Raw genomic sequence first — 24,784 nt, forward strand, 5'->3', positions numbered from 1 at the left:
GCGGGCCTGGGCGGCTGCTGGGCAGGCCTGGGCGGCAGCACTTGCTCGATCGGTTACCGCCGGTCACTGAACGGTAACTGGTCGGTCAGCCGCTGGTTACCATGCCTTCTGTTAACCGACGGTAACCAGTGAAGCGGTCTATAGACCGTCGGTCTGCCGTCTCTAGTCCAATTAGACCGATGGTAACCGAGGTGGCAAAGCCGTCGTTCTCACGGGGACAACCGCCAGGTAACCGGTGATTTACCGATGGTTTAATGGGGGCTGGAACGGTAGGGAGGGAGAAGGAGGACGCAAGTTTGCGCTGGGAAGCAGCGAAGGTTTTGCGGGGCTGGCGCATGCCGGGGGACGGGACGGGACGCACGACGGGACAGGACGCACGACGGGACGGGGACGCACGACGGGACGGGGACGGGACGAGACGGGGACGGCAAGGGAATGGGGGGTGGGGTGCGGGGGGTGGGGGGTGGGGGTGGGGGGCGGTCGTTGCCTTGCATCGCGTCCTGCATTGATGCGCCTAAGAAGCGCGGGGAAAGCCATTTGCCAGTAACCTGCCATCCTCATGTAGACGTTGCGACTAGCTGACATGTCCTGCTGTGGTGTCCCAAAATGGCAGCAATGCGTCGAGTTGGTCATGAATCATGACCTTACAACCAGTGACTCTCACTCGCACACGACGTCCAACATTGCTGGGCCTAGCTGTAGTGAACCACTTTGGAACGTGGCGCCCATTTGAGCACCTTGTACGCTGGAAGTCTTCGATTAGGGAAGCCGCGAGGAGGCCAGTGGACGTATGCTGCTTTGCTCAGGTAGTCCTGAGGCTTGCAGCTGTGATTTTCTTTATAAGACGAGGTTAGCTGACAGGTAAATCGGACAGAGCCCGACCTGTGCCGGCGCTGAACTAGCTGCTCTGCATTATGGCTTGGTCGGTGGCGTGAAAGCGTACCTGCAAGGCTGGCGTCTTTAACCATCTTGATGCCATTGATATTGCCGTTGCCCCTTAGACGTCGGCCGGTCGGAGCGAACCCGACCGGCCGACGTCGGTTCGCTTCAACTTCGTGCGCCAGCTGGTCGCAGGTCGAAGGCGCAGAGGAACAACGAGGTCAAACGGGGTTCCGCTCTGTATATGTACGTTTTAAAATTCCAGTGTGGCTCGCCCTCTCTGCGGGAATGCCCGAGTGGTCCAAGGGGGGTGACTTAAGATCTCCTAGTCGTAAAAGACTGCGTGGGTTCAAACCCCACTTCCCGCAATTTTTTGTCGTCCACTGGAATGTGTCTTGTCCGCTCTCCCTACCTTTGTCCGCCGTCGCGTGCGCGCGGTAGTGTTGTGTGTAGGTCCCAGTCTCACGACACGCGGTCGCACGCAGTCGACAGGCCAGAGGGCTTTAGGTTGTATACCACACCGTATCAGTGCATACAGTGCATCTCCAGATTCAAGCCAGGCGAAGGCTTGCCCTCCCGGCCTCCCCTCGCGCCCTTCTCCCCCCCCCCCCCACACACACACACACATGTGCCACCACCGGACCGCCATTATCGTACATTGTCCGCCACACATGGCAGCCCCTAGGTTTCTGGCCCTGCTGGCTGCTGCCTGGCCCTGATCACCCCTGCATCGCTTAGCATCGCTCACAAGCCTTGCAGATTGCAGCTCTGCTACCAAGCCAAACTCAGCATGCTTGCTTGAAGCCACCCCTTACAAACTCCAATGCAGTGCCGAACATTGACCCCCACTCCCAAGACCCGCAAGGTAAAAGGTCCTCGCCGAAATGGCACAAAGCGAGCATGGTGGTTGGCCACAAAGGCCCGGGCAAGGACACTGAACCCACTGCTTGCGCACGTATGCACCCACATGAATACATGCGCAGATTGCCCACGCACGCATGCACGCTCGCACGCATACCCTCTGTTGATGGCTGCATGTCTACCCGTAACCTTGGGCCCAACATGTGGCCGCCGCAGCCTAACAGTCTTGCATCAACTAAGTATGCAAACCGTCCGGAAAGACTGCAACTCCCCATTCCCAACCTACGATAGCAACTACACATACATGCATGCATGCAACTGCACATCTATGCATGCATGCAGCCGGTGGCGGCAGCGCTGGCGGGCGGCGCGGCAAGCGCGCCCGCGGTGATGACGACGGGCCGGATGCATGCATGCACACATGGACGCATGAACATTTGAAGACCACATTGCGCAACGCTGTATACTGCCCATTGATTGATCGGGTTACTTGGGTTGCACCAATTCAGGTTGGCTCAGGTTTCGCTGTCGCTCCACCCAGATCCACTGGTGGCGACCAGCAACAGTAACATTGAAGCATGCCCCCCGGCTGCCTTGAGGAGTATTGCTGTTCTGTGCATTGTTGTCGTTGTTGTTGCCAGCCCACTGGTGGCGTCTGATGGCTGATCGGATATATACACCAGCCGAGATCGTGGTCCCGTGGATCATGGCCCACAGGCCACAGGTCACTCGCCGTACCGGGCGAGTGCGTAGGAGCATGGGGGCCTGCAGGCGCCTGCCCCCGCACAGGGCCCTGGGCCTCTGGCATCCCATTCCGCCGCTCCACCTTCCCCTCCTCCCTGCTCCCCTGCCGCTGACAGCCGGCCTCGCCCCCCCCTCTCCTTCTCCACCGTCGCCTCCTGCAGTGGCTGTAGCTGCAATGACTGTGGCTGCAACGGCTGTAGCTGTAGCGCCGCCCACAGCTGCAGCGGCCAGAACTGAAAGACGCGCAGCTCCGTGCAGACGTTGTCGAGGGCTGGCAGCCAGCCCACCGTCCCCGCCGGAGCAGGCGGCAGCAGGAGCCTGTGCCGCAGCCAGCGGAGGGCGGCGGCATTGCCGGCACGAAACACGGCACGTGCCTGCTCCACGGAGAGAGCCTGACGGGAGGGTTGTGATTGGTGGGGCTTGGAAAAGGCCACGAGGAGAAGGGATGAGCAGCAACGCAGTCAAGGTGGTGGCAGCCTTTCGTGTTTGTGTGCAAAAACCGCAACGCGATCCTGCCCAACCCATTCCACACGACGCAACCCAAAGTTGCCCTCGCGCATGCATGTGTATCGCAGAGCTCTCACCGTGTCTGCAACTCCACAGACAACCTCGAAGCCGCCCCTCCCCCACAACACTTTCCCCCCACCACACCGAAACGTACCTGCGGCGCTCGGCCCTCCGCCGCCAGCTCCGCCGCCGCCCACTCCAGCGCCTCCTCGCCGCCGCCCTCCGCCACCGCACCCAGGTCCACCGCCGCACGGCACCGCTCCCGCAGCACACGCAGCACACGCAGGCTGGCACCGGAGCGGGCTGTCGAACGAAAGGCCGCAGACCAAGCTGTGCTGGTCGCCGCTTGCTCCTCTGAAAGCGCGCCTTGCCGCTCCCTTTCCCCTGCTCCGTTCTGCCCCGGCCCTTCCCCATCCCCAGCCCTAGCCGCAGCCGCAACCGCATCCTCTTCTGCGGCATCTCCAGCATTGGCATTGGCACTGGCACTGGCATTGGCACTGCCACTGCCACTGCCACTGCCACCGGCACCGGCACCGGCACCGGCACCGGCACCGGCACCGGCACCGGCACCGGCACCGGCACCGGCACCGGCACCGGCACCAGCACCGGTGCCGGGCCCAGGGCGGCACACGAGCTCACACAAGCCCAGCAACGAAAGCTCCGGCCAGCTGCCACGCACGCCCGCGAGCTCCACATGCCGGGCCGTGAACGCCGCCCCGTGCGACGCCAGTAGCTGCATTGTGGCCACATGCTGCCCCGGCGCCGCGGCCGGCGGACGAGCGCTGCACACAAAGGTGTGCTCCAGCCCCTCTGCGCCACGCCGCTGCCTGCCGCCGCCGTCGGTACCCGCCGCCCCCGCCGCCCTGCCTCCTCCGCCGCCTCCCCCCGCGCCGCGCACGCCGTCCGCTGCCTCGCCAGCGGCACCCGTGGCACCAGCAGCAGCACCCAAAGCAGCAGCGGCACCCACAGCACCAGCCGCTTCTTCAGAAGCAGGACCCGCGGCCTGCGCCAGCAGCTGCGTCAGCGCTGCCGCGTTGAAGCTGTCAGCCGCGCACGCCACCGCGGCCTCGGCGTCAGGCGGCATGCCGCGCTCATGCAAGTGCCGCAGCCTTGCCAAGTAATCCGGCTGTACCGACACGCGCTGCCAAACACAATGCCGCCCGCGCTCGCCCCTCAGCACTTGGCCCGCCACCTCCGGCCCCCAGGCCGATAGCAGGAAGTCCAGCTTGGCGGCCCAGCAGGGCGTGGGGCTGCCCACGGCGGCCTCCAGCAGCGGCGCCAGCCGCTTGTCGCGTTCCGCGTCCGCCTGCCGCGCCGCCACCCGTTCCGCGCCCCTGTTGCCGTATTCCAGTGCCATCCACGCCGCAAAGTCCGCCTGAGCAGGGGCCGCGGCCGCCGCCGCGGCCGCGGCAGCGGACGTGCCAGCAGCAGCAGCAGCAGCAGCTGCTGCAACTACTGCGCCCGCAGTGCCGCCGCCTCCGGCGGCGGCAGGGGCCGCCGCCACTGGCGCCATCCATTGCAGCGTGTCGAGGTGCCGCTGCAGCACCTCCAGCGGGCAGCCGTGCGTGATTGCGGTCACCAGCCGCCAGCGCGCCTCTCGTCGGGCACTCTGCGCCGCCGCGTCATCGCTACTGCCACCGCCGCCAGCCCCTCCGCCGGCAGTAGCAACAGCAGCTGGGCCCGCAGGCGCGCCGCCCTGCTCCTGCCCCCACGCCTGCTCCTGCCCCCGCTCCAGCCCGCCCTCCAACTCCGCGAGCCCGTACGCCTGACGTGCCTCCGGCAGCCTTAGCAGCTGTTCGAGCAGCTCCACTTGCCCCGCCTCCGCCGCCGCCTCCGCGTCCCGAGGCGTTGGGTTGTAGCCGTGCGCCTGCTGCAGCCAGTCCAGGATGTGGGGCTGGCCGCCGGCGCAGGCGCCCTCCGCCGCCGCCGCCAAGAAGTCCGGGACCAAGACAGCATCTGGGACCAAGACAGCATCTGGGACCAAGCTTTCAAGCAGCAGCTGCAGGACTCGCAAGTGCCCCGCTTTCGCCGACTGCCCGAGAGCGCCCAATGCAAAGGAGCAGCCCTCGCCGTGCAGCAGCCGCTCGCAGCCCGCCAGGTTGCCTGCCGCGGCGGCCGCCGTCAGCACCTCCGGCTTCAGGACGCAGCCGCACTGAGCCAGGGCCGCGTCCAGGCTGGGCGCGTGGCCCGAGGACGCGGCCAGGCACAGCAGCCGCTCGCGCTGGGGAAGGGTCAGCGAGCGCCAGGGCTCGGGGCGGCCCCAGTGCGCCACGAAGGCATACTCGGGCCACGGCTGCTGGGCCCGATGGGGCTCGCTGCTGTTTCCGGTGTGCTTCTGACCAAGCGTAATAAGGTTGTAGCTTCCTCGCAGCGCTGTTGCTGTGTCGGCATCGACATGTTTAAGCGCGCCAGTCACAGTATTCGGGTGGGCATATGCAGCTATTTTCCGAATGAGCTCTGGTGTAAGTCGCTGCCAATAGCATGCTTCTCCTGCAGCATTCATTGAACGATAGATACCAGACTTGTTCGATCGAGCTTCGTATTCGGCTTGCAGCCTCCGTCCATAAGCGCAACAATACCCGCTATGAAATGATGTCACGACTAGTCTGGTAAGTCAAGACAGGGGCTTGGCAACCACGGTGCCAAGACGATGCAGTTCACGGCCCAGGCACGCCACAAACATCCCCATGCGAGCGACGGCGAGCCCTGCCCATGCACAGCCGCTGCACAGCCACCATCAAGGCATCGACCTTAGTCTCATCACCGGCGCCTTGACGCCATGCAACACTTGCTGGACCCCTTGTGCCTAGGTAGATGTGCCCGCCAAGATGCGCCCCGCCGCTGACCCAGCAGCAACCGCCGTCCGTCCTTCCCGCGCGCACACACACACACACACACACACACACACACACACACACACACACGTGCTCCAGACGGCTCCAGTCATGTCCATGTTCCTGGCTTGCGTGCGAAATCAGGACCTGTCCCAGCAGGACCTGCCTCCCGGCCTCCAGCACAGCATTAATGCCCTTCTGAATTATCCCAGCATCATCTCATCAGTCTTCCGTCACCACCTGACCTGTTACGCCACAGCAGCAGCTCCCACACCCCCACAGCCCACGCCCACAAGCTGTTTTAGCTGTTTCCATCGTCGTGATCATTTGGCAGCGGCAAGAGGTCGCGGGCCCGGAGCCAGTTTAGGGCTGCAATGTTGCCGGAACGCACGACACGGCTGGCCTCGTTGGCACTCAGGCGCCGGGGAGCGGGCGCTGCGGGCTCGGCCTGTTGCGGTGGGAGGGACAGGGCGGGAGGCACAGGGCGGGAGGCACAGGGAGGCAGGGTAAGAAGCGTATCGCACATGATACAATATACACGTTGGGAAGGAGTACGAGGCGAAAACATAAGCAACTAAGGGTTGAGCACAAGAAGTAAAAGGCAGGGGCGGGGCTACTGTGACTGATGAGGCAGGAGGCAGCAGGAGGCAACGGAATGCAACAGCATACCGTACATTGCAGGCGGTGCACTATGTGTTGCGGTAAACATTATGAAGATTGTTCCCTTCCTTCCCTGATTACCCTGGTACTCCGTGTCCGCGGCGGTGCATTGCTCCCCGCTACTCACCCGCAAAGCAGCATCACTGCCAACGCTGCCGCCAGCACCGCCGCTCGCCGCTCGCCGCTCCGCCGCCGCCTCCGCCTCCGCCTCCGCCGCCAGCTCCGCTGCCGCCCACTCCAGCGCCTCCTCGCTGCCGCCCTCCGCCACCGCACCCAGGTCAATAGCCAATCTGACGTCGCTGTAACCACTAGCGCCGCCCGCGCAGCCGCTACCCGTGCCGCCACCTGTGCCGCCACCCACGCCGCCGCCAGCAACCGCAGCGCTGCTACTGCTGCTACTGCTGCTGCTGCTGCTGCTGTTACTGCCGGCCGACCGCAGCAGCTGCAGGAGATTCAGGCTGGCGCCGGCGCGTGCGGCGTTGGCAAAGGCCTGGCCCCACCAATGCTTCGGGCCCCGTTCCGCCTGCCGCGCGTAGCGACGCAGACCTCCTCCTTCGCCGCCCACAATGTATCCAGGCCCACGACGCTGCTGCTCCTGCACCTCGGCCGCCGCCTCCGTCCCGCCTCCGGCTGTGTCCCCGGCCCCATTCTCCGCAAGCACGCCAGCAAGCCACAACACTGCCGCCTCCGCCTCCGGCGCCGCCGCCGACGCATGCTCCGCCAGCTGGCAAAGCTGCCTGGCGGTAAACACCGCCCCCAGATCCCGTCGCAGCGCCGCCAGCGCCGCCGCCGTCGGCGGCGGGTGCCTGCCCTCCTCCTCCGCGCCGTCACCCAGAGCCGCTGTGACGTAGCTCCAAAACAGCAGCGGCACACCGCCGCCACCGCCGCCACCACCACCGCCACGACCACCGCCCGGCGGCGCCACGCCCGCTTCCTGCCAGTAGAAGGCCAGCGCCCCCGAGTGCGCCGCCATGGCCGCCAGGACCACATGCTGCTCGTTGAACACCGCGCCGGCGGCCGCCAGCCGCCGCAGCCTCGCTGGCACGTCCGGCAGCTGGTGAAAGGCAACGGTGCGGCGGGCATGCTCCCTGCTGACGCCGCCGCCACCACCACTTCCTCCGCCGCCACTCTCAACGCGGCCGCCGGAAAGAAGCACCTGCTGTGTGATGCGCGGCCCCCAGCAGTCGTGGAGCAGGAAATCCACCTTGGCGTCCCAGTCGGGCGTGGGGCTGCCCACGGCGTCCGCCAGCAGCAGCGCCAGCGCAGGCAGCTGCGGCTGTAGCTGCTGCTGCTGCTGCGGCTGTAGCTGCTGCTGTAGCTGCAGCTGCGGTAGCTGCTGTGGTTGTAGCTGCTGCTGCGGCTGTAGCTGCTGGGCGGCGGAGTCCGCTTCTGGTGCAGCCGCTTCCTCCTCAGCCTTCTCGGACTTCGCCTCCGCTTCCGCCTCTGCCGTCTCTTTGGCCTGCTGACGCTGCTGCGGCAGCGGCCAGGGCCACAGCTGGTCATGGTGTCGCTTCAGCACCGCCAGCGGGCAGCCGTATGCGATGGCCATCACCAACCGTGCCCTCGCCCGCCTGTCGACCTCGTTCTCCGACGACATTTCGCCGAGGGCGTACTCGCGAACCCGCGGCATCAGACCCTGCTCCAGCAGCTCCACTTGCCCCGCCTCCGCCGCCGCCTCCGCATCCCGTGGGGTCGGGCAGTAGCCGTGCGCCTGCTGCAGCCAGTCCAGGATGTGGCGCTGGCCGCCGGCGCAGGCGCCCTCCGCCGCCGCCGCCAGGCAGCCTGGTAGAAGTTCTTCATCGGGGGCAGCGGCGTCAGCCGCGTTCGTGGCACATTTAGGCGAAGAATCGGTTGCGCCTCTGAAGCTGTTTGAAAGAAGCTGCAGCACTTGCAGGTGGCCGCCGCGGGCCGCCTCCTTCAGCGCAGCCCGGTCAAAGGAGCAGCCCTCGCCGTGCAGCAGCCGCTCGCAGCCCGCCAGGTTGCCGGCCGCGGCGGCCGCCGTCAGCACCTCCGGCTTCAGGGCGCAGCCGCACTGCGCCAGGGCCGCGTCCAGGCTGGGCGCGTGGCCCGAGGACGCGGCCAGGCACAGCAGCCGCTCGCGCTGGGGAAGGGTCAGCGAGCGCCAGGGCTCGGGGCGGCCCCAGTGCGCCACGAAATTGGGCCCAGGCCAAGGCTGCAGCGCGCGATGGGGTTCCCGCGCGCCTTTCCGTTTCTGGCCCAAAGTTACCACTTTATACTTGCCTCGCAGTGCCGCTGCTGTTGAACTGTCAACGAGCTTCAAGTTGCTGGCGATGGTGCCGGGGTGAAGGCCGAGCGCAACCGTTCTTACAAGGTCGGGCGTCAACCTTTTCCAATGGCATTCGTCCTGCATTATTGCGAACAGCAGGCGAACAACTGGGCCCGAAACGGTTGTGAGCGTCGGAAAAGAGTTGCTGTCCTGAAGAGTGTGTGCTCGAAGCGCATCAATTTATTGATGTTTAAATATTGGCATCTGCATAATACGCTTTGAAGTAATTACACCCTTCGGCCCCGGCCTTCACACAGCCACTTCGAAGGGAGGACCAAAAAGGCGCGCGACCGCACCATCGGTCACCCTACACGTCGGCGCCGGGCCCAAGCTCCGCGGGCCCCAAGCATGGCCGACGCAGGAAGCTAACCTTGGTCGCCCGCACACCCTGTCTGCCTACTTTGTGGCCTCTGGTCCGTCCTTCTACTGCCTTCCAAAGCAACACACACCACCTCTTTCGCACAGTGCCCATAACATTCCGCAGCCACATTTTATGGCATGCGGCCCTGACGCCCCTAACCACACTACTGCCCCGCCGCCTCTCCCCGGCTCGTCCTCCCGACGCCTATCTTACTCACCTCAAATCCTTGACACCAATTACCGTGAAGCTTAAGGCTCCTTAAAGCAACACACACACACACACACACACACACACACACACACACACACACACACACACACACACACACACACACACGCCTCACGACGCCTGCGCCTGCAGCCATCGCTCCTGGTACGGCACGACCAGCACGCCCTTCTCTATTGCGCGGCTTGACGTCGGCGCCGCCGCCAGCTCCGCCCTCAGGCTTGACAGAGTTGCCGCCCATACACACACGCCCTCACCCCGCGCCGCCTCCCTCTCCTGCCCCTGCCCCAGCCCCTGCGCCTGCCCTTGCACCACCTCCACCGCCGCCTCCTTCTCCCCTTGTACCGCCTCCTCCCCTACCACCTTGCCCTCCACCACTTCCCCATCCACCACCTCCCCCTCCACCACCGCCTGCTCCTCCCGCTCCTCCTGCAGACGGCCCGAGAGCTGCCAATGCCAGAATGTGGAGTTGTTGGGGCGCTGCACGGCCGACAGCCAGCCCACCGTCGCGCCCGCCGGCCCCGCCGGTGCAGGCGGCAGCAGGCGCCTGTGCTGCAGCCAGCGAAGAGCGGCGGCGTTGCCGGCACAAAACACGGCACATGCCTGCGCCACGGAGAGAGCCTAACGGGAGGGTTGGGAGGGGAGGGGAGGGGTAGTTTGGGAGGTAAGGCGTTGTCGCATTCGCAGTAAGAAACTAGTGGACACAAGGGGGTGGCGGGTGGGGTTGCAAAGATGGTAAAAAGGGGGGTTCCAAGGATTTGTGGAAAAACGGTACAGGATGCACTGAAGGCTGCGGGGGGGGCGGGGGGGCGGGCAGCTGCGAGGGGGGGGGGGGGCGGGCAGGGGCGGGCAGCTGCGGAGTGCCGGGAAGAGGAAGGGCTAGAGAGCAGATGGAAGCAGCAGCAGTAGGCGGTGGTGATAGCAGAATTGGGTGTCGGGTTGAGGAGGAACCGCATCGCACCCCTGAACCCAACGCGTGTGACCACCGCAAATCCAAAGCTGCTCAGGGGACACGCGTCTGCATCCCAGATCCCCAGAACCCCGTGCGCCATCCTATGTCACCAGGCCGCAGCCGCCCTGCCGCATCCCTCCAGCCAATACCCAGCCATACGCGTCGTCCCCGGGTTCCGGGATGTTCTACATACCCCACCACCACCACCACCACCACACGAGGCGTACCTGCGGCGCTCGGCCCTCCGCCTCCAGCTCCGCCGCCGCCCACTCCAGCGCCTCCTCGCCGCCGCCCTCCGCCACCGCACCCAGGTCCATCGCCGCGCCGCGAGCGCGCAGCGCACGCAGCAGCGTCAGACCAGCCCCTTGCCGTGCCGCCCAGCCGAACGCCCCCGACCAGGCCACCCGCACTGCTGCTGTCACCCGCCGCTGCCGCCCACGCCCCTCCGCCGGCGGCACCCCCTCCGCCGTGCCCCCTGCATTCCCCTGCTCCTGCCCATCCTGCTTCTTCACCTCCTTCATCTCCTCCTGCTCCTGCTCCTGCCACTGCTCCTGCTCCTGCTCCTGCTCCTGCTCCTCGCTGTCCTCCGCCGCGTTCTCAGCCAGCCAGCAAAGCGCCTCCTGGTCTTGGATCTGCGCCGCCAGCCGCCAGCCGACCAGCCGCGCACCGCGGTCTCGCAGCAGCTGCAGCACCGCCGCAACGCCGCGCGGCGCGAAGCGGTTGATCACCAGTCGGAGCAGTTTGCACACGCTGTCATCGTCAAGCTGAAGCCAGAGGGACGGCAGGGGGGGAGTGTCGCGTTCATGCATGGAGAGGAGTAGGTTAGGGAGGGCGCAGGTCGGTCCTCCAAGTTTTGGGTAACAAACATCGGCCCCAAGTGCACGTATCGCACCCTGGTCGCCTCGACCGACCCGCACCCCTCATCAACCCCCCACTCCTCCGGGATTGGTTCAAAGGTAACCCCCACTCCTCACCCCGGGAGCTGGTCGACGTCGTCGGTAACGATTGCTGTTCCCCAAGATTGTCTACCGTCTACCACTTCCTTAACTTATCAAGAATGTGACCCCTCACCCCGCACCCCTCACCAGCCCTCCCTCTGACCTGCACCTCTACACACCCCCAGCCCTCTGACCTGCACACTCAGCCCGCACTCGTCCAAAAGGTACGCCAGCGCGTCGACGTGCCCGCCGCGGACCGCGTACCTGAGGGCGATTTACATTCATGATTATTTAAGAAGGGAAGGCGTAGCCAGGAACAGAAGTATAGCGGAAGGGGAGTGGTGCAAGTGTGCGGGGGTGCGGGGGTGAAAGCATGCGGAGATTGCCAACCCAGGTGATGGCATGGAGGATGGAGCCAGCACAAGCTAGCGCAGCAGATCAGGGCAACGCAGCCCGCAGCAGCCACAGGAATTGATTCTTCAAGGCCACACACGCATTAACACACACACACACACACGCACACACACACACACACGCACACACACGCACACACACAGCTGACTCACTCGACCGCCGCCCGGCTAGGCGGCGCGCCGCGCTTGTGCAGGTGCCGCAGCCGCGCACACAAGTCGGGCAGGCGTGCCGCCTTGTAGAGCAGAGACCAGAGGCTGCCAGGTCGCTCCACTTCCAACACCCGCGCCGCCACCTCCGGTCCCCAGGCGTCCAGCAGAAAGTCCAGCTTGGCGGCCCAGCAGGGTGTGGGGCTGCCCACGGCGGCCTCAGCCATGTGCTCCCGCGACGAAAACTGGATCGCTGGCAACCAAAGCGTGGGGTAGTGCCGCTCCAACACCTCCAAGGGGCAGCCCTGGACTATGGCGCACAGCAGATTGGAGTTCAATTCCCGGCGAGCCCAGGCCGCGGCGCCGCCCGGCGGCCGCCACAGATCCGCCGGGTTGCCGCGAATGTTGTAGCGATACCAAAACGACAAATCCTCTGGCGGCCGTTCGACTTTAATCAGCAGCGGCCGCGTCAGCAGCTCTTCGAAGAGCCCCACCTGGCCCGCACGTGCTGCTTCCAAAACATCCGGCGCTCGGAGGTTGTAGCCGTGCGCCTGCTGCAGCCAGTCCAGTATGTGGGGCTGGCCGCCGGCGCAGGCGCCCTCCGCCGCCTCCCCGAAGCAGTCCCACTTCCATTCCTGCTGCCTCCTTGGCCTCACAACTGACAAGGCCTCATTTTCGAAGCCCAGGTTTCTAATCAGAAGCTGCAGCACTTGCAGGTGGCCGCCGCGAGCCGCCTCCTTCAGCGCAGCCCGGTCAAAGGAGCAGCCCTCATGCAGCAGCCTCTCGCAGCTCGCCAGGTTGCCGGCTGCGGCGGCCGCCGTCAGCACCTCCGGCTTCAGGGCGCAGCCGCACTGCGCCAGGGCCGCTTCCAGGCTGGGCGCGTGGCCCGAGGACGCGGCCAGGCACAGCAGCCGCTCGCGCTGGGGTAGGCTGAGTGAGCGCCAGGGCTCGGGGCAGCCCCAGTGCGCCACGAAGGCATACACGGGCCACGGCTGCTTGGCCCGATGGGGCTCGCCGCTGTTTCCGGTGTGCTTCTGACCAAGCGTAATAAGGTTGTAAATTCCTCGCAAAGCCGCTGCTGTGTCGGTGTCGACAAGTTTGATGCTGCACGCAGCATGGCTAGGTTCTGCAAACGACGCTATCTTCCTAATGACATCGGGCTTCAATTTCTTCCAATGACATGTTTCATGTTCAATCTCCATGAGAAAAAGGCGGGCAAAGCGTCTCTAACAGCTGCTTCCTTTGTTCAGTTTTCACAGCTCCGGGCAACGCTTCTGTAATTATCCCAGACGTAATAAGTTTGAGTTTGGTCAGGGCGTGTCTCAATGTCGCCGCACGCCATGTGGGCCTGGGCCCCATCCGAAGGTAGGCCATGGCCGGTGACCGATTCCCAGCCCCCTTCGAACCATCCTGACTTTGAAGGCCACTGCTGTTGCTTTCTTTACCTTGAACGCCAAATGGTCAGCGCATTTCGTCTCACAGCTACACGTGCACCAGGCGTGACCACGCACCCCGGCGCGTACGCCGCATCACCCGGCCCCAATCAGGCCCCACCCAAACCCTAAATACGAACATAAACCCCTCAACCATGGCCCAGAAAGATACCGATACAGTTACATACAGCTTTTTATTTGATTCCTGGACTACAGGATGAAGGAGGGAGTAGGCGGCCGCGCACAGTTGTGCACGTTCGTCTCTCAGCTCTTCTCTCACCAACACGTCACACGTGTCACGGATTGACTCAGGCAGTTAGGCCGCAAGCAAGGTCATGGAGCCTGAACTCGTGGAACCGCACATGCGGGGATCAGCGCTCGTATCTTACGAACAGGGGTCGTATCTTGTTTTCAGGGCAATGTCTGGGCTCAGACAAAAACGGCCGGGTGGCCGCCGTCTTTTGTCTGGGCACATGGCGGTTTGGGGGCTTCTCCATAGGAATTCGGACAAAACCCGCCCCAAAACCGGGCCAACAATGTCTTGCCTCAGACATTAGTCCCCGGGAGGAATGTCTAGGAAACGGCCAAAATGGCCAGTTAATGTCTGGAGACATTAAGATAGGAGCCCTGCTTACGAAGGCAGGGGCGGCGTCAGTGGCCGAATTCCTTAAAATGGCTTCGTTTAGTTGACGAAACAGGCTGCCGCCGCTTCATTCACCCCCAAAATTTTTTCCAGGGGCTCCGCCCCCGACCCGCACGATGTCGACACCGACACGACACGCCCACTCCTCCCCTGCTTCCCGCCGACCCAACCTCACTCTCCCGCCAGGTAAAACCCTGTCTCCCGCCGTCAACACCCATAGATACAGCCCTTTGAGCCTTCTTACCATATGCCACGCAGGTTTCGGCCGTGGAGTAGCCGCTGTAACCCCCTGTCCTTGGCCAAAAGTGGCCGAAATCCCAAAAATGTCTTCGTCTGTTTGCCGAAAGACCCCCCAAGATCCCGTGCGTTTTGGCCGAAATTCCAAGTCAAGTTCAAAAAAATTTCGTCCGCCAGAGGCCTTTTTGGGCAAATTTCGTTCCGAACGAAGGAAGATACGAGCGCTGGCGGGGATGCATGGATGAGTATATGTCTGCTGCCAACTGGTGAGTACATTGCTTTCACCGCACATGACCACGATGGCTTCTTGATTGCTGCGCAGTGCACACCGGCGCAGTGCACACCTGCAATCCGAGCCCTGGCCATTACCGATGGTTCCGCCCCACAAACAACCAGCACTGCCCGACTCCGGCATGCCTCACGCCTACTTCCTTCGTGCCCCCCTGTCGGCAGCGTCAGAACGGTAGCTAGCTAGCAGCAGTAGCGTAGCACGACTGCAAAAGCCCGTGCGCAAAAGATGCGCCACAGCACGACAGCATCATGCACGGTCGTGTGTACGCCCGCATACCCCGTATGCCAGCACCGTACGGTACTGCATTTCTGGAACGTGATGCGCCTCACGCCACCCATCGGGCACATTGGCATCGCACCACCCCGCTGCCCCCCCTCTTAGCTCACACTACTTCGCTCACACCTGCATCACAACAGCAGCCTCCGTACACCTGCCGTACGCAGGACTAATATTCATGCACACCCGTTGTGATGGCCAGTCTGCCAAGCGCGCATGCACATGTATTCATGCTCCCTCAAAAGGTATCACGTCTTTTTCTCGTAACGTCGCAGTCATGCTTGGAAAATCGAAAAACCTTCCAGCAAGAACTCCACTTTACTCTTCAGACTTCAGCAAACAAGGCCTGGACGCGCCCTCAGATTCCCCCAAAGGCCCAGGGCCCCACAGAAACCAAACCACATGCAGCCTTCGAAGCCTGACGCCTGACAACGCAGCAACCCCTGGAGCAACCCACATCTGAACTGCGCTATCAGCACGTCCCTCTCACCCCTGGTCCCTCTATCAACCCATGCAATCTCTAGCGCCTGCTGACCATTACGCCGCCGCCGCCGTTGCTGCCATTGCCGGCGGAACCAGCGCCGCCGCCCGCCGCCCACACCTCCCCCGCCCGCCGCCACTCCTCGCGTGGCCTGCCGTACAGGCGGTCCATGGTTGGCAGGCACACGGCCCAGCACCCGTCCAACTCCAGGTGCTGCAGCCGCCCCCCTCCGGCGGTGCTACTGCCGCCGCCGCCATTTGTGCTACTGCCGCCGCCTCCGGCGGTGCTACTGCCGCCGCTGCCACTGGCGCTGCTGCCACGGGTGCCACTGCCACTGGTGCCGCTCCCACCAGCAGCTCCGTCTCCACCACTGCTGCTGCCGGTGTTGTTGCTGTCACCGTTGCTGGTGCCGACAGCCGCCACCGCCGCCGCCGGCGCTGTCACCGGAGGCGGCAGGCTGTCATTGCTGGTGCCGCTGCCGTTGCCGTTGCTGCCGTTGCCGCTGCCGTTGCCATTGCCGCTGCCGTTGCTTTTGCTGCCGTTGCGGCTGCCAGTGCCGCCGTTGCCGTTGCTGCCGTTGCCCTTGCTGCCGCTGGCGTTGCTACTGGTGCCGCTGGTGCCGCTGCTGGTGCTGCCCGGGGGCGCCTGCTGCGTCGTCGCCGGCTTGCTGGTGCTGGCGGGCATGAGTACGTCTGCCGGCTTGCTTGTGGGCATGAGTACGTCTGCCAGGGCGCTGACGGCTGCGTCGGACACGTTGCGGCAGTGGCGCAGGTGCAGCCGCCTCAGGCAGGACAGCGGAGCCAGCGCCGACACGGCGGCGTCGTCCACACCTGTGTGGGTGTGATTGTGTGTAAGAGTGTAAGAGAGAGTGTGTGTGTGACACTGTGTGTGTGATTGTGTGTGTGATGTGTGTGTGTGTGTGATTGTGTGTGTGTGTGTTAAAGGGTGGAGCTGTGTTCGAACATTTGAAGTGTTCGAACATTACACACACGCAAGTAAGGGAAGGAAGCACGCAGGAGTGTGGGTGCCACACTTAATGCACACAAGTAAGGGAAGGATAAACGCAGGAGTGTGGGTGCAACACGGTGCAAAAGCTAGCGCTGGGACGTGCGTGTGCGTTTCCGTCACAGCAAAGCGCAGTCATACACTGTTATGTGCGTCGGGAAGGCAAGACGTTGCGTGTGTGAGTGTGTGTGTGTGTGTGTGAGTGTGTGCGTGTGTGTGTGTGTGTGTGTGTGTGTGTGTGTGTGTGTGTGTGTGTGTGTGTGTGTGTGTGTGTGTGCAGAGAGAATGACATCTTCTGCAACATGCAACCTGCAACCGGCAGAGCCCTCCGTGCATGCTGCCGTCTCAAGCCCGCCCCCGGCGCCCTCCCTCCCGACCGCACCTGCCGACAATACTGCAGTTGCGTGTAAATCATCGCATGTTGATTCACCTCGTCGCTGCGGGGCCGACCCACCCGCCCACCGTGACGATCATGCAATGCATGTCGATTCATGTTCTCGCACCCACAAACCCATCCACATATTTATTTTCAGAGCCCGGGCATAAATCAAGTATTTAACCCACCTGGGCACTTGTTCAGTTTGAGTCGGCGCAGTCGTGGCAGTCCCGCCGCCAGCGCCGCCACCCCGTGGCGGTTGATCAGCGTGGCGCTGAGATCCAGATCCGTCAGGCAACCGCCCAGGCCAACCACCATCTGTGGGTTGTTCGTTGTTCGGGTTCGGGTCCGGTTGGTGTGCGATGGGACAGTGGTAAGGCAGGTTGGTAAAGTCCCATAGGGTGCAGCTGATTCCCAGATCCCAGCAGATGGCAAACAATGTGCAACGGCAGGGCAGGAGCGCGCGGCTGGTCGAACGCCGGAGTTACTGTACCGACAAGTTGCTGGCTGGCTGGAAGTTTGCTGACGCGCATTTCTCACGCTCCGGGCTTCGGTTTCGGTTGGGAATGGAATCCCGCAGCCCCCCACACGCACACACCCGCAGCCCCGTAGATACCACACAACAAGCCGCAGCGCACACGTGCTCCCACCACCCATCCAACTTGGGATTAGAACGAACTACACTCGCCCAACCGCACCACGCACACCCGCAGTCCCAGTCCCATCATAACCTACCTGCTCCACTCCTGTGTTGTCGGTGTTTGTTGACCCCAGGTCCAGCGAGGCCAGACGGCTGAGGCGCGAGAGAGCGGCCAGGCCGGGCGCACGCACGTACCTGAGAGGTGGGGAAGTCGTGTTGGTTAGGTTCGGTTAGTTTCGGTTAGGTTCGGGTAGGTTCGCTGAAGTGGTTGGGCTTGGTTGGTGGTTAGGTTGGTTTATATGTGCTACGTAGGTGTTGGTTGGCGGGGCTTGTTAGAGGTTGGGGATTGGTGGGTAGCCGCCGGCATGTGCAACATGCAAAAAGGTGCACTCAAACTTTCAACACCCATGCACTCTCACACGCTCACACGCTCGCTCACGCTCACCAGGACCGCGCCAGCTGCAGCCGCGTCAGGGCCGCCAGCGCCGCCACCCCCTGCTGCAGCCCCTGGTCGGTCACACGGCAGTCGCATAAGTCCAGCCCGACCAGGCGCGGCAGCGCTGCGAGCAGGTGAATCCAAAACAATAAATTGACTTGCATGTATAATGTTTTGTGCAGTAGGTGTGCAGCTAGTGCAGCATAATGTGATAAAGCTTTGCGTGTTCCCGACCACCTTGACAACAGTACGACCACAAACCGTTGCGTCCCCTCCCGGGCAACCCCAACACCCAAGCAACGCCGCCGCACCCACCCGGGGGCGCCAGGGCTGCTAGCCCTGTGCCGCTGATCTTCCAGCACCCACGCAGCTTGAGGGAGGTTAGCGCAGACAGCCCGCTCAGAGCCTCCAGGCTGGAATCCTGTGTGCGTGATGTGTGTATGTGTGTGGGAGAGGCATTTGGCAATGTAAAACACGGTGAGGTGTTGGCAGAGGACCGTTGCCGATTGCTTATGTAGTTATGTGCGATGTGCGCCTGCGCCCCTCCCTCCCCGTCTCCCGCTCCCAACACACACACACTGCCCCCCCCCCTTGCTGGTATTTTTAACCCGCCCCCCCACACACAGCCCCCCCCCCTTGCTGGTATTTTTAACCCGCCCCCCCACACACAGCCCCCCAAGCTCACCCAACCCCGCCCTCCACTCTCACCAGAAGGTTAAGGCAGTTGGACAGGTCCAGGCTGGTGAGCGCGGGCAGGCGCCGCAGCAGCGGGCCCAGCGCCTCGTTGCGCAGACGGCTGCAGCCCTGGGTGTGCGGGAGTGGGAGTGAGAGTGAGGGTTGAGTGTGTGTGTGTGGGGGGGGCGGAGATGTGTGTGTGTGTGTGGGGGGGGGTAGGTCGGTGGGTAGGTGAGTGGATGTGGGTGAGGGCGTGGAGAGAACATGGAAGTGAGGACGGGGCTGTATGTGCGCGCGTGTCATTGGAAGCTTGGCGTGAGTGGCGCATTCGCGCTTGATGGATTCACACAATGTCAGTAGTGCTAGCCATCGAAGGGTGTGCAACAAACCGAGATCCCCCAACAAACCAACCGCAACCAACCGCAACCGCAACCGCAACCGCAACCGCAACCGCTCACCATGAGATCCAACCGCTCCAACGACCTCGCCGCGGCCGAGCCCGCCAGCGCCTCCAGCCCCTCCTCCGTCACCAGGTCACTGCGCGCGTGTGAGTGTGTGTGTGTGTGTGAGTGTGTGTGTGTGTGTGTGTGTGTGTGTGTGTGTGTGTGTGTGTGTGTGTGTGTGTGTGTGTGTGGCTGTGAAAACCCTCAACCCCACCCCACACACGCGCCAGTCCCACACCACAGCTAGCCCCCCACCGCCCCACCCGACACACAGAGCTAGCCCACCCTCCTCCTCCTCCTCGCTCTATGCATTGGGATCAATTTAGTCTGGGCTGGCATTTGCACCCCCCCCCCCAAAAAACACCACGTACACACACCTGTGTGGCGCCCCCAGCCAGAACTGGCGGAGGTGTGGGAACATGCGGGCAACCGCCGCCATGCCTGTGCGGGCGTGTCGGCGTGGGGGTTACAATCATGATTAGTTAAGGGGGTGGGGCTTACTGATACGTAGCGCGTCTTCCTTTCCCACACTTTTCCCACACCCGCCTCTGTCAAGGGCCAGCCCACCCCGCCACCCATGTCGTTCCCGATCCTACACGCCCCACACGGCTACGGTACTCATCACACCTTCCCACCCCGCGCCTTGGGAAGCCTGACAGCTGGCACTGCTTAAACCCAAGCACTGCTTAAATTAAAGCACTGCTTAAACCCATGCACTGCCTAAACCAAAGCACTGCTTAAACCTAACCAAACCGCGGTGCCCAGCAGCCACGAATACGGCAACACACCTGCATCGCTGGCAAGCGCGGCCGCGCCGCCGCGCGCGCCGCCGCCGCCGCCGCCGCCAATGACGCCCGCCACGGCGCCGCCGGCTCCCACCGCCGCCGCCCCCTGGCGCGAGGAGGACGAGGGGCCGCAGTCGCCCACCTGTGGTGGTTGTGGCGGTTGGGGCGGTTGTGGAGCTGGTAGTGGTGGTGTCGGTTGAAGTGGTGGTTGTGGAGGTGGTTGTAATGTTTGCTGTCGTTCATTGCCGTTGGCAGGTGTGGCACAGGACCATGCTCCGAAGCCCAAATCATCCCACCTTTGGTAAACGGTCACACGGTGTTTCCCAACGAGTGCGCTCTGGTGCTGTTCCCCACCTCAAAACGATGCCGCCACCGATCGATGCCCTTTGATCGTTGCCACGCTGCGCTGCCCTCCCTGTCCTCCCCTGCCCTCATCACCCTCCCCGCCCTCCCCGCCCTCACCTCCCCGCCCTCCCGCCCTCACCTCCCCGCCCTCCTCACCCTCCCCGCCCTCCCCGCCCCCTCACCAACCTCCTGCCCTCACCTCCCCGCCCTCCCCGCCCATCTCCCCCCTGCCCCACACCAACCTCACCTCAAGCCGCGTCAGCCCTCGCAGCGGCGCCAACGACCTCAACCGCTCCAACGTCCAGCCCGGCCGCCGCAACACCAACGACCGAAGGCTGCTGCCTGCCGCCACAACGCCGTTACCGTTACCGCTACCGTTGGCGCTGCCGTTACCGTTATCGGCAGTAGCCCCAGCAGCGCCGGCAGCGGCAGTAGCAGCATAGCCAGTGGCGGGGCCAGTCAGCGCCGATAGGATTTGGTCGAGGTCCTGTGACGAGATAGGTGATGATGCGGTAGTGGTTTGGTAATGGTGGTGATGGGCAGCGGGAGGACACGCGTGTAAATATACACACACACACGCGGTTGACCCACTGCGCCTCCCTGCCTTGTGCTGACAAACACAGGCCTTGCGCGCACTCATGCTGCTTGCCTCCCACACACGCCCTGCCGCACACGCTCTCATTCCCACAAACTCTCATTCCCACGCCCCTTCCACATACACACATACGCCCTTCCAAACCCTCTTCCAAACCCCCATTCCACACACGCCCCTTCCCCCCTTGACTACTCACCGAGCGCAGAACCACCTGGTGTGGCACCACCGCCGCACCCTCCAACACCAACTCCTCCAGACCGCCTCCCCCTCCACCTCCTCCGCCGCCTCCGCCGCCTCCGCCTCCAGCTCCGCCGCCTGCGCTGTCGCCGCCACGTCCCCACGCCGAGCCGTTAACCCCATTGTGCTGTGATCCTCCTCCTCCTCCGCCGCAGCCGCCGCCATAACCGCTGTAACCGCTGTAACCGCCATAACCGCTGTAACCGCCGTAACCGCTGTAACCGCCGCGGTCCGGCGACAGCGCCAGTCGCAGCCCGGCGGCCACGTCAGATGCCTCCAGCGCCGCCGCCGCGCCGCCGCCCGACAGGGCAAGCCGCTTGAGGCGTGGCAGGCTGGCGGCCTGGTGTGATAGTGAAGGAAAAAGGAAAGGCAAGCAAAAATGGGGAAGAAGGGGTTGACATGGACATGGGCGGATGTTTGTAAAGTCCGTTTGTACGAGAGAACACAATGCAAGGAGTGTACGGCACGCGTGTGTGCGCGCGTGTGTGCACGTTGGGAAACACGGGCCCCCTCATCGGGTGTGCGATGTAACGGAGTCACACTCTCTCACACAACCGCGCACACACATACACATACACTGTACACAGGGCTTCTCTTTGCTCTTATTCTTTTCCCTGACACACAACACACACATTACGGTACAGCACAAGCACGCACACGCGCCCCCGCCGCAGCTGCTCACCAGTGTTGTGAAGGGCTTGGCGGCCATGGCCGCGGCGCCCTCGGCTCTGCCGCACTCCCGCAGCTCCAAGTCTGTCAGGGCGCCCAGGGCGGTGACGCAGGGCCAGGCGCCGCCGCGGACCTGTGGGAGGGAGAGGGAGGCAGGAAGGGGGTTGGAAAAAACCAGCACAAATCGAACCAGAACCAACCAAAAACGAGCGGTGGGGGGTCACGTTCATGAAGTACTATGAAGAAGCGATGTGGGGGCAAGGTTGTGGGGCGGGTGTTGGGGTGGGGTTGTGGGGCGCAAGGGAGAAGATGTGGGGCGGGAAAAGAGGCAGCAGCGGTGAACTCACGTCGATCAGGTGAAGTGACCGCAGCTGCAGCAGCGGAGACTCCCAACCCGCCGCCGCCGCCGCCGCCTCAGCCGCCGCCTGCGCCGCCACCAGCTCGGCCGCCTCGGCCGCCGCCGCCCGCGCCGCCGCCGCCGCCGCCACGGCTGCGGCGCGTGCCGTGGGTGCTGAGAACCGTGAGGAGATGAGGTTGGCGCCGGCTGTAGCACGCGAGACGACGTTGGCTGTAGCACAGGAGGCAGCGGGAGAGCCAGCGGCAGGCCGGGTCGACCGTGCTGCTGCCGCGCTTTCGGCAAGCCCAGTGGCTTGCTGATCGTCATCCGAGCTACTGCTGCTACTGCTGCTACTGCTGCTGCTGCTGCTGCTACGGCCGAGCAGCGCACGTGCCAGCTGCGCCGCCGCGTCAGCAGGGGCCATCAACGCCTCCGCGTGCGCCGCCACCGGCAGCGGCGGCGGCGGCGGTCCTGGCGGCGGCGGCGGCGGCGGCGGCGGCGCGCCCCGGCCAGATGCAGAGGCGTCAGCCGGCGGCCGCGCTGCCGCCGCCGCCGCCGCCGTCGTGGGGTCGGAGGTTCCGGCGGCGGCACCGGCCAGGGCGTCCCGGCCAGAGCGCAGCTGCCGCGCTAAGATGTGGAGGTTTGGTGGCGGCGGCGGCGGGCCCGGCGGCGGTGGCGGCGGCGGCTGTCGGTGCGCATTGCCGTTGGCATGAGGGGCAAAAGCCGCGGGTGAAACGACAGAGCTACCGCGTGCGGCGACGGCGAAAACCAGCGGTGGTGGCGGCGGCGGGCCCGGCGGCGGCGGCGGCGGCGGCGAGCCCGGCGGCGGCGGCCCAGCCCTGCGTGTCGGCGCTTCGGACAAGGGCTCTGTTGGGATGGCGCGCGGACGTTTCCGAAGCGATATGGGAGGTGAGCAGACCGGCAGCGGCGGCGGCGGCGGCGGGCCCGGCGGCGGCGGCGGCGGCGCATCCCCACGCGGCGGCGGCGCCGCCGCCGCCGCCACCACCAGGGCTGGACCTCGTTGCGGCCGCGCCAGCGGCTGAGGCGCGGGCGGCGGCGGCGGCGGCCCCGGAGGCGGCGGCGCCGCCGTCGTTGGTGCAATGGCGCTGCTGGCGGCGGCGTAGCCGGTTGTCCGGCCCGTGCCGCCGACCCAGCCGCCCACGGGCTTTGACAAGGCAGCCGTGGAGGCGACGGCGTGGCGAGCCGGCGCCGCCGCCGACGGCCCCGCAACTGACGGCGCCTCCCGCACCGACGGAAAGCGCTTCTGCGCCGTCGTCAGCGACTGCGTTGCCACCGGCGGCGGCGGCGGCGCCGCCGCCGCTCCCTCCGCTCCCTCCGCTCCTGCTTCCGCCGCGCTTCCACCTGCAGCTTGCGACGCCGCCGCCGCCGCCACTGGCGCCGCCGCCGCTGGCGGCGGCAGCAGGGGCTTGCTGGCGCCGCGGATCGTCACGTGTCGTACGTACGGCGCGGCCTTGATCACGTGTGCCAGGGCGTACGGCAGGTGCGGCGGCACGGCCCACAACTCCAGGTGCCGCAGCGCGGGCAGCGAGGACAGCGCCGCCAGGCCTGTCCGTGTGATTGTGATTGTGTGATCATGATTGTGATTGCGTGTTTGTGTTTGTGATTTGTGTGCGTGTGCGTGTGCTAAAGCCAACAAAGCCAAAGCCCAAGCCCGCGCCCAAGCCCGCTCCCAAGCCCACGTCCACAAATCACCGTTGCACGCCCACATGCTCAGGCGCCCTCTTACCCGCAGGCGTGAGGCGCGCCGCGCACACCCGCAGGTGGCTCAGGCATCGGCACCCGCCAACCGCCGCCGCCAGCTCGGCGTCAGTTAGCTGTTGGTGGTTGGACAGGTCCAGCGCCGTCAGGTCCGGAAAGACCAACCGCAACGGCTTAACCGCCACACCTGCGCCGCCGCCACCGTCGCCGCCGCCGCCACCGCGCTTTTGGAGGGCCAGCAACGGCCCTGGGACGGCGAGGTGTGTGACGGCGGCGGCGGCCGCGTCTCGCCATGCGCTACACACCAACCGCAGCGTTCGTACGGTGTGCTGGAACGTTTCCTCCAGTCGCACATCCTCCACTTGCGGGTGCTGCTGCGTATGGCCGCTCTGGTTCTGGTTCTGGATCTGGTTTTGGGCCTGGCTTGCGTCCTGGACTGGCGGCGTGGCCGCCCGCGCCCCAACACTTGCTCTGGCAGCGCTGGCGGCGGCGGCAGCGGTGGCGGCGGCGGCAGCGGTGGCGGCGGCGGCGGCAGCGGCGGGCACGGCGGCGGCGGCGGCGGCGGCCATGTCAAGGTCATCGCCACCGGCTGCTGCGGGTACCGTTACGGGAGGAGCGGTCGCCGCGCCTGCGTCACGGCCACCGCTACCGCTGCTGCTGCTGCTACTGCCGTCTGTGGCACCCGGGTCATCACCGCCACCGGCAGCAGCGTCGGCGGCTGAGGGGCTGCTGTCAGGGCGGCCGAGCGGCAGCCGGGATGCCGCCTCGATGATGCTGCGCAGCACATCGTTGGGCATCGCCGACCAGTCGGGCGTGCTGATGGCGCCAATCAAGTTAGCACGTGGGAGCTCCACGTGTTCAGATTGCGACCCCGCGGTTAGCAATGCGGGCGCTATCGCGAACGCGACGCCGCTCGCGGGGAGCGACGATGGAACGCCCGGCGTCGCCATGGCCGCAACCGCCAGGTGGCTGGCAGCGAGGCGGGCTCACAGCCGGAACTCCGCTTTCGTTATTCCCGCACTCCAGACCCGCAAGGTTCTTGCCAGGCTGAGCAGCGCGCCAATTTGTGCGTGCTGTCGTGGAGGGTTTTGTGTGGAGGTTACCGAACGCTTTGTGGTCGGGGCGCTGTTTGAGCACAGGAGTGGCTGTTTTCTAGGGTGTGGCGGTCCTAGGAGTCGTGATATAGAACCAATGGATTCGATTAATGGGGCCCGGGCCTCGTGCTGGGCCTCGAGTCCAGCACCAAAATAACAGCTCGGAGCGCTCCAAGAGGCCCTGCCACAGGGCACCAAAGCATGTGGTAGTAAATCAAGCATGTAGCCATGCAGGAATACACAAATGGCCACCCAGCT

At 64.7% G+C, this 24,784-nt stretch overlaps 4 protein-coding genes across 4 annotated transcripts; all 4 read right to left on the minus strand.

Annotated features, from left to right (window-relative positions):
• Nucleotides 1-1,186: 1,186 nt before the first annotated feature.
• On the minus strand, nucleotides 1,187-5,352 carry CHLRE_15g640152v5 (uncharacterized protein). The gene is made up of 3 exons (XM_043070635.1): nucleotides 5,251-5,352; nucleotides 3,146-5,212; nucleotides 1,187-2,876 (listed from the first exon to the last, which is right to left on the minus strand). Exons 1-3 carry the CDS (start codon nucleotides 5,269-5,271, stop codon nucleotides 2,466-2,468), a joined length of 2,499 nt encoding a protein of 832 aa, XP_042916454.1. The 5' UTR covers nucleotides 5,272-5,352; the 3' UTR covers nucleotides 1,187-2,465.
• A 74-nt stretch (nucleotides 5,353-5,426) lies between these two features.
• CHLRE_15g640150v5 (uncharacterized protein) lies at nucleotides 5,427-8,932 on the minus strand. Its single transcript, XM_043070634.1, has 2 exons — nucleotides 6,613-8,932; nucleotides 5,427-6,273 (listed from the first exon to the last, which is right to left on the minus strand). The coding sequence occupies exons 1-2, from the start codon at nucleotides 8,854-8,856 to the stop codon at nucleotides 6,127-6,129; spliced, it is 2,391 nt and encodes a 796-aa protein (XP_042916455.1). The 5' UTR covers nucleotides 8,857-8,932; the 3' UTR covers nucleotides 5,427-6,126.
• A 55-nt stretch (nucleotides 8,933-8,987) lies between these two features.
• Nucleotides 8,988-13,092, minus strand: CHLRE_15g640100v5 (uncharacterized protein). Its single transcript, XM_043070632.1, has 4 exons — nucleotides 11,815-13,092; nucleotides 11,443-11,512; nucleotides 10,538-11,074; nucleotides 8,988-9,979 (listed from the first exon to the last, which is right to left on the minus strand). Exons 1-4 carry the CDS (start codon nucleotides 13,008-13,010, stop codon nucleotides 9,473-9,475), a joined length of 2,310 nt encoding a protein of 769 aa, XP_042916456.1. The 5' UTR covers nucleotides 13,011-13,092; the 3' UTR covers nucleotides 8,988-9,472.
• Nucleotides 13,093-13,409: 317 nt separating this feature from the next.
• Nucleotides 13,410-24,732, minus strand: CHLRE_15g640101v5 (uncharacterized protein). The gene is made up of 14 exons (XM_043070633.1): nucleotides 23,461-24,732; nucleotides 21,724-23,279; nucleotides 21,390-21,509; nucleotides 20,667-21,047; nucleotides 20,123-20,362; nucleotides 19,534-19,672; nucleotides 19,123-19,186; nucleotides 18,761-18,839; nucleotides 18,336-18,431; nucleotides 17,943-18,048; nucleotides 17,637-17,751; nucleotides 17,287-17,386; nucleotides 16,740-16,869; nucleotides 13,410-16,000 (listed from the first exon to the last, which is right to left on the minus strand). Exons 1-14 carry the CDS (start codon nucleotides 24,380-24,382, stop codon nucleotides 15,210-15,212), a joined length of 4,839 nt encoding a protein of 1,612 aa, XP_042916457.1. The 5' UTR covers nucleotides 24,383-24,732; the 3' UTR covers nucleotides 13,410-15,209.
• Between the last annotated feature and the right edge of the window lie 52 nt (nucleotides 24,733-24,784).

The sequence above is a fragment of the Chlamydomonas reinhardtii genome, chromosome 15 (assembly GCF_000002595.2).
Source record: "Chlamydomonas reinhardtii strain CC-503 cw92 mt+ chromosome 15, whole genome shotgun sequence".
Lineage (NCBI taxonomy): Eukaryota > Viridiplantae > Chlorophyta > Chlorophyceae > Chlamydomonadales > Chlamydomonadaceae > Chlamydomonas > Chlamydomonas reinhardtii.

Excerpts from the sequence above, each read along its gene's own strand:
- CHLRE_15g640152v5 (XM_043070635.1), bottom strand. The coding sequence starts at position 5,271 with ATGCCTTCGTGGCGCACTGGG. Across the intron at positions 5,213-5,250 it reads TGCCTTCGTGGCGCACTGGG|CGCGAGCGGCTGCTGTGCCT; the intron begins GCCGCCCCGAGC and ends ACCCTTCCCCAG. Across the intron at positions 2,877-3,145 it reads CGGAGGGCCGAGCGCCGCAG|GCTCTCTCCGTGGAGCAGGC; the intron begins GTACGTTTCGGT and ends CCCTCCCGTCAG.
- CHLRE_15g640150v5 (XM_043070634.1), bottom strand. The coding sequence starts at position 8,856 with ATGCAGGACGAATGCCATTGGAAAAGGTTGACGCCCGACCTTGTAAGA. Across the intron at positions 6,274-6,612 it reads GCAGTGATGCTGCTTTGCGG|GCCGAGCCCGCAGCGCCCGC; the intron begins GTGAGTAGCGGG and ends CCACCGCAACAG.
- CHLRE_15g640100v5 (XM_043070632.1), bottom strand. The coding sequence starts at position 13,010 with ATGGAGATTGAACATGAAACATGTCATTGGAAGAAATTGAAGCCCGAT. Across the intron at positions 11,513-11,814 it reads CCTAGCCGGGCGGCGGTCGA|GTACGCGGTCCGCGGCGGGC; the intron begins GTGAGTCAGCTG and ends AATCGCCCTCAG. Across the intron at positions 9,980-10,537 it reads CGGAGGGCCGAGCGCCGCAG|GCTCTCTCCGTGGCGCAGGC; the intron begins GTACGCCTCGTG and ends CCCTCCCGTTAG.
- CHLRE_15g640101v5 (XM_043070633.1), bottom strand. The coding sequence starts at position 24,382 with ATGGCGACGCCGGGCGTTCCATCGTCGCTCCCCGCGAGCGGCGTCGCG. Across the intron at positions 23,280-23,460 it reads GGCGCGCCTCACGCCTGCGG|GCCTGGCGGCGCTGTCCTCG; the intron begins GTAAGAGGGCGC and ends TCACACGGACAG. Across the intron at positions 17,752-17,942 it reads AGCAGCCCTGGCGCCCCCGG|CGCTGCCGCGCCTGGTCGGG; the intron begins GTGGGTGCGGCG and ends ACCTGCTCGCAG.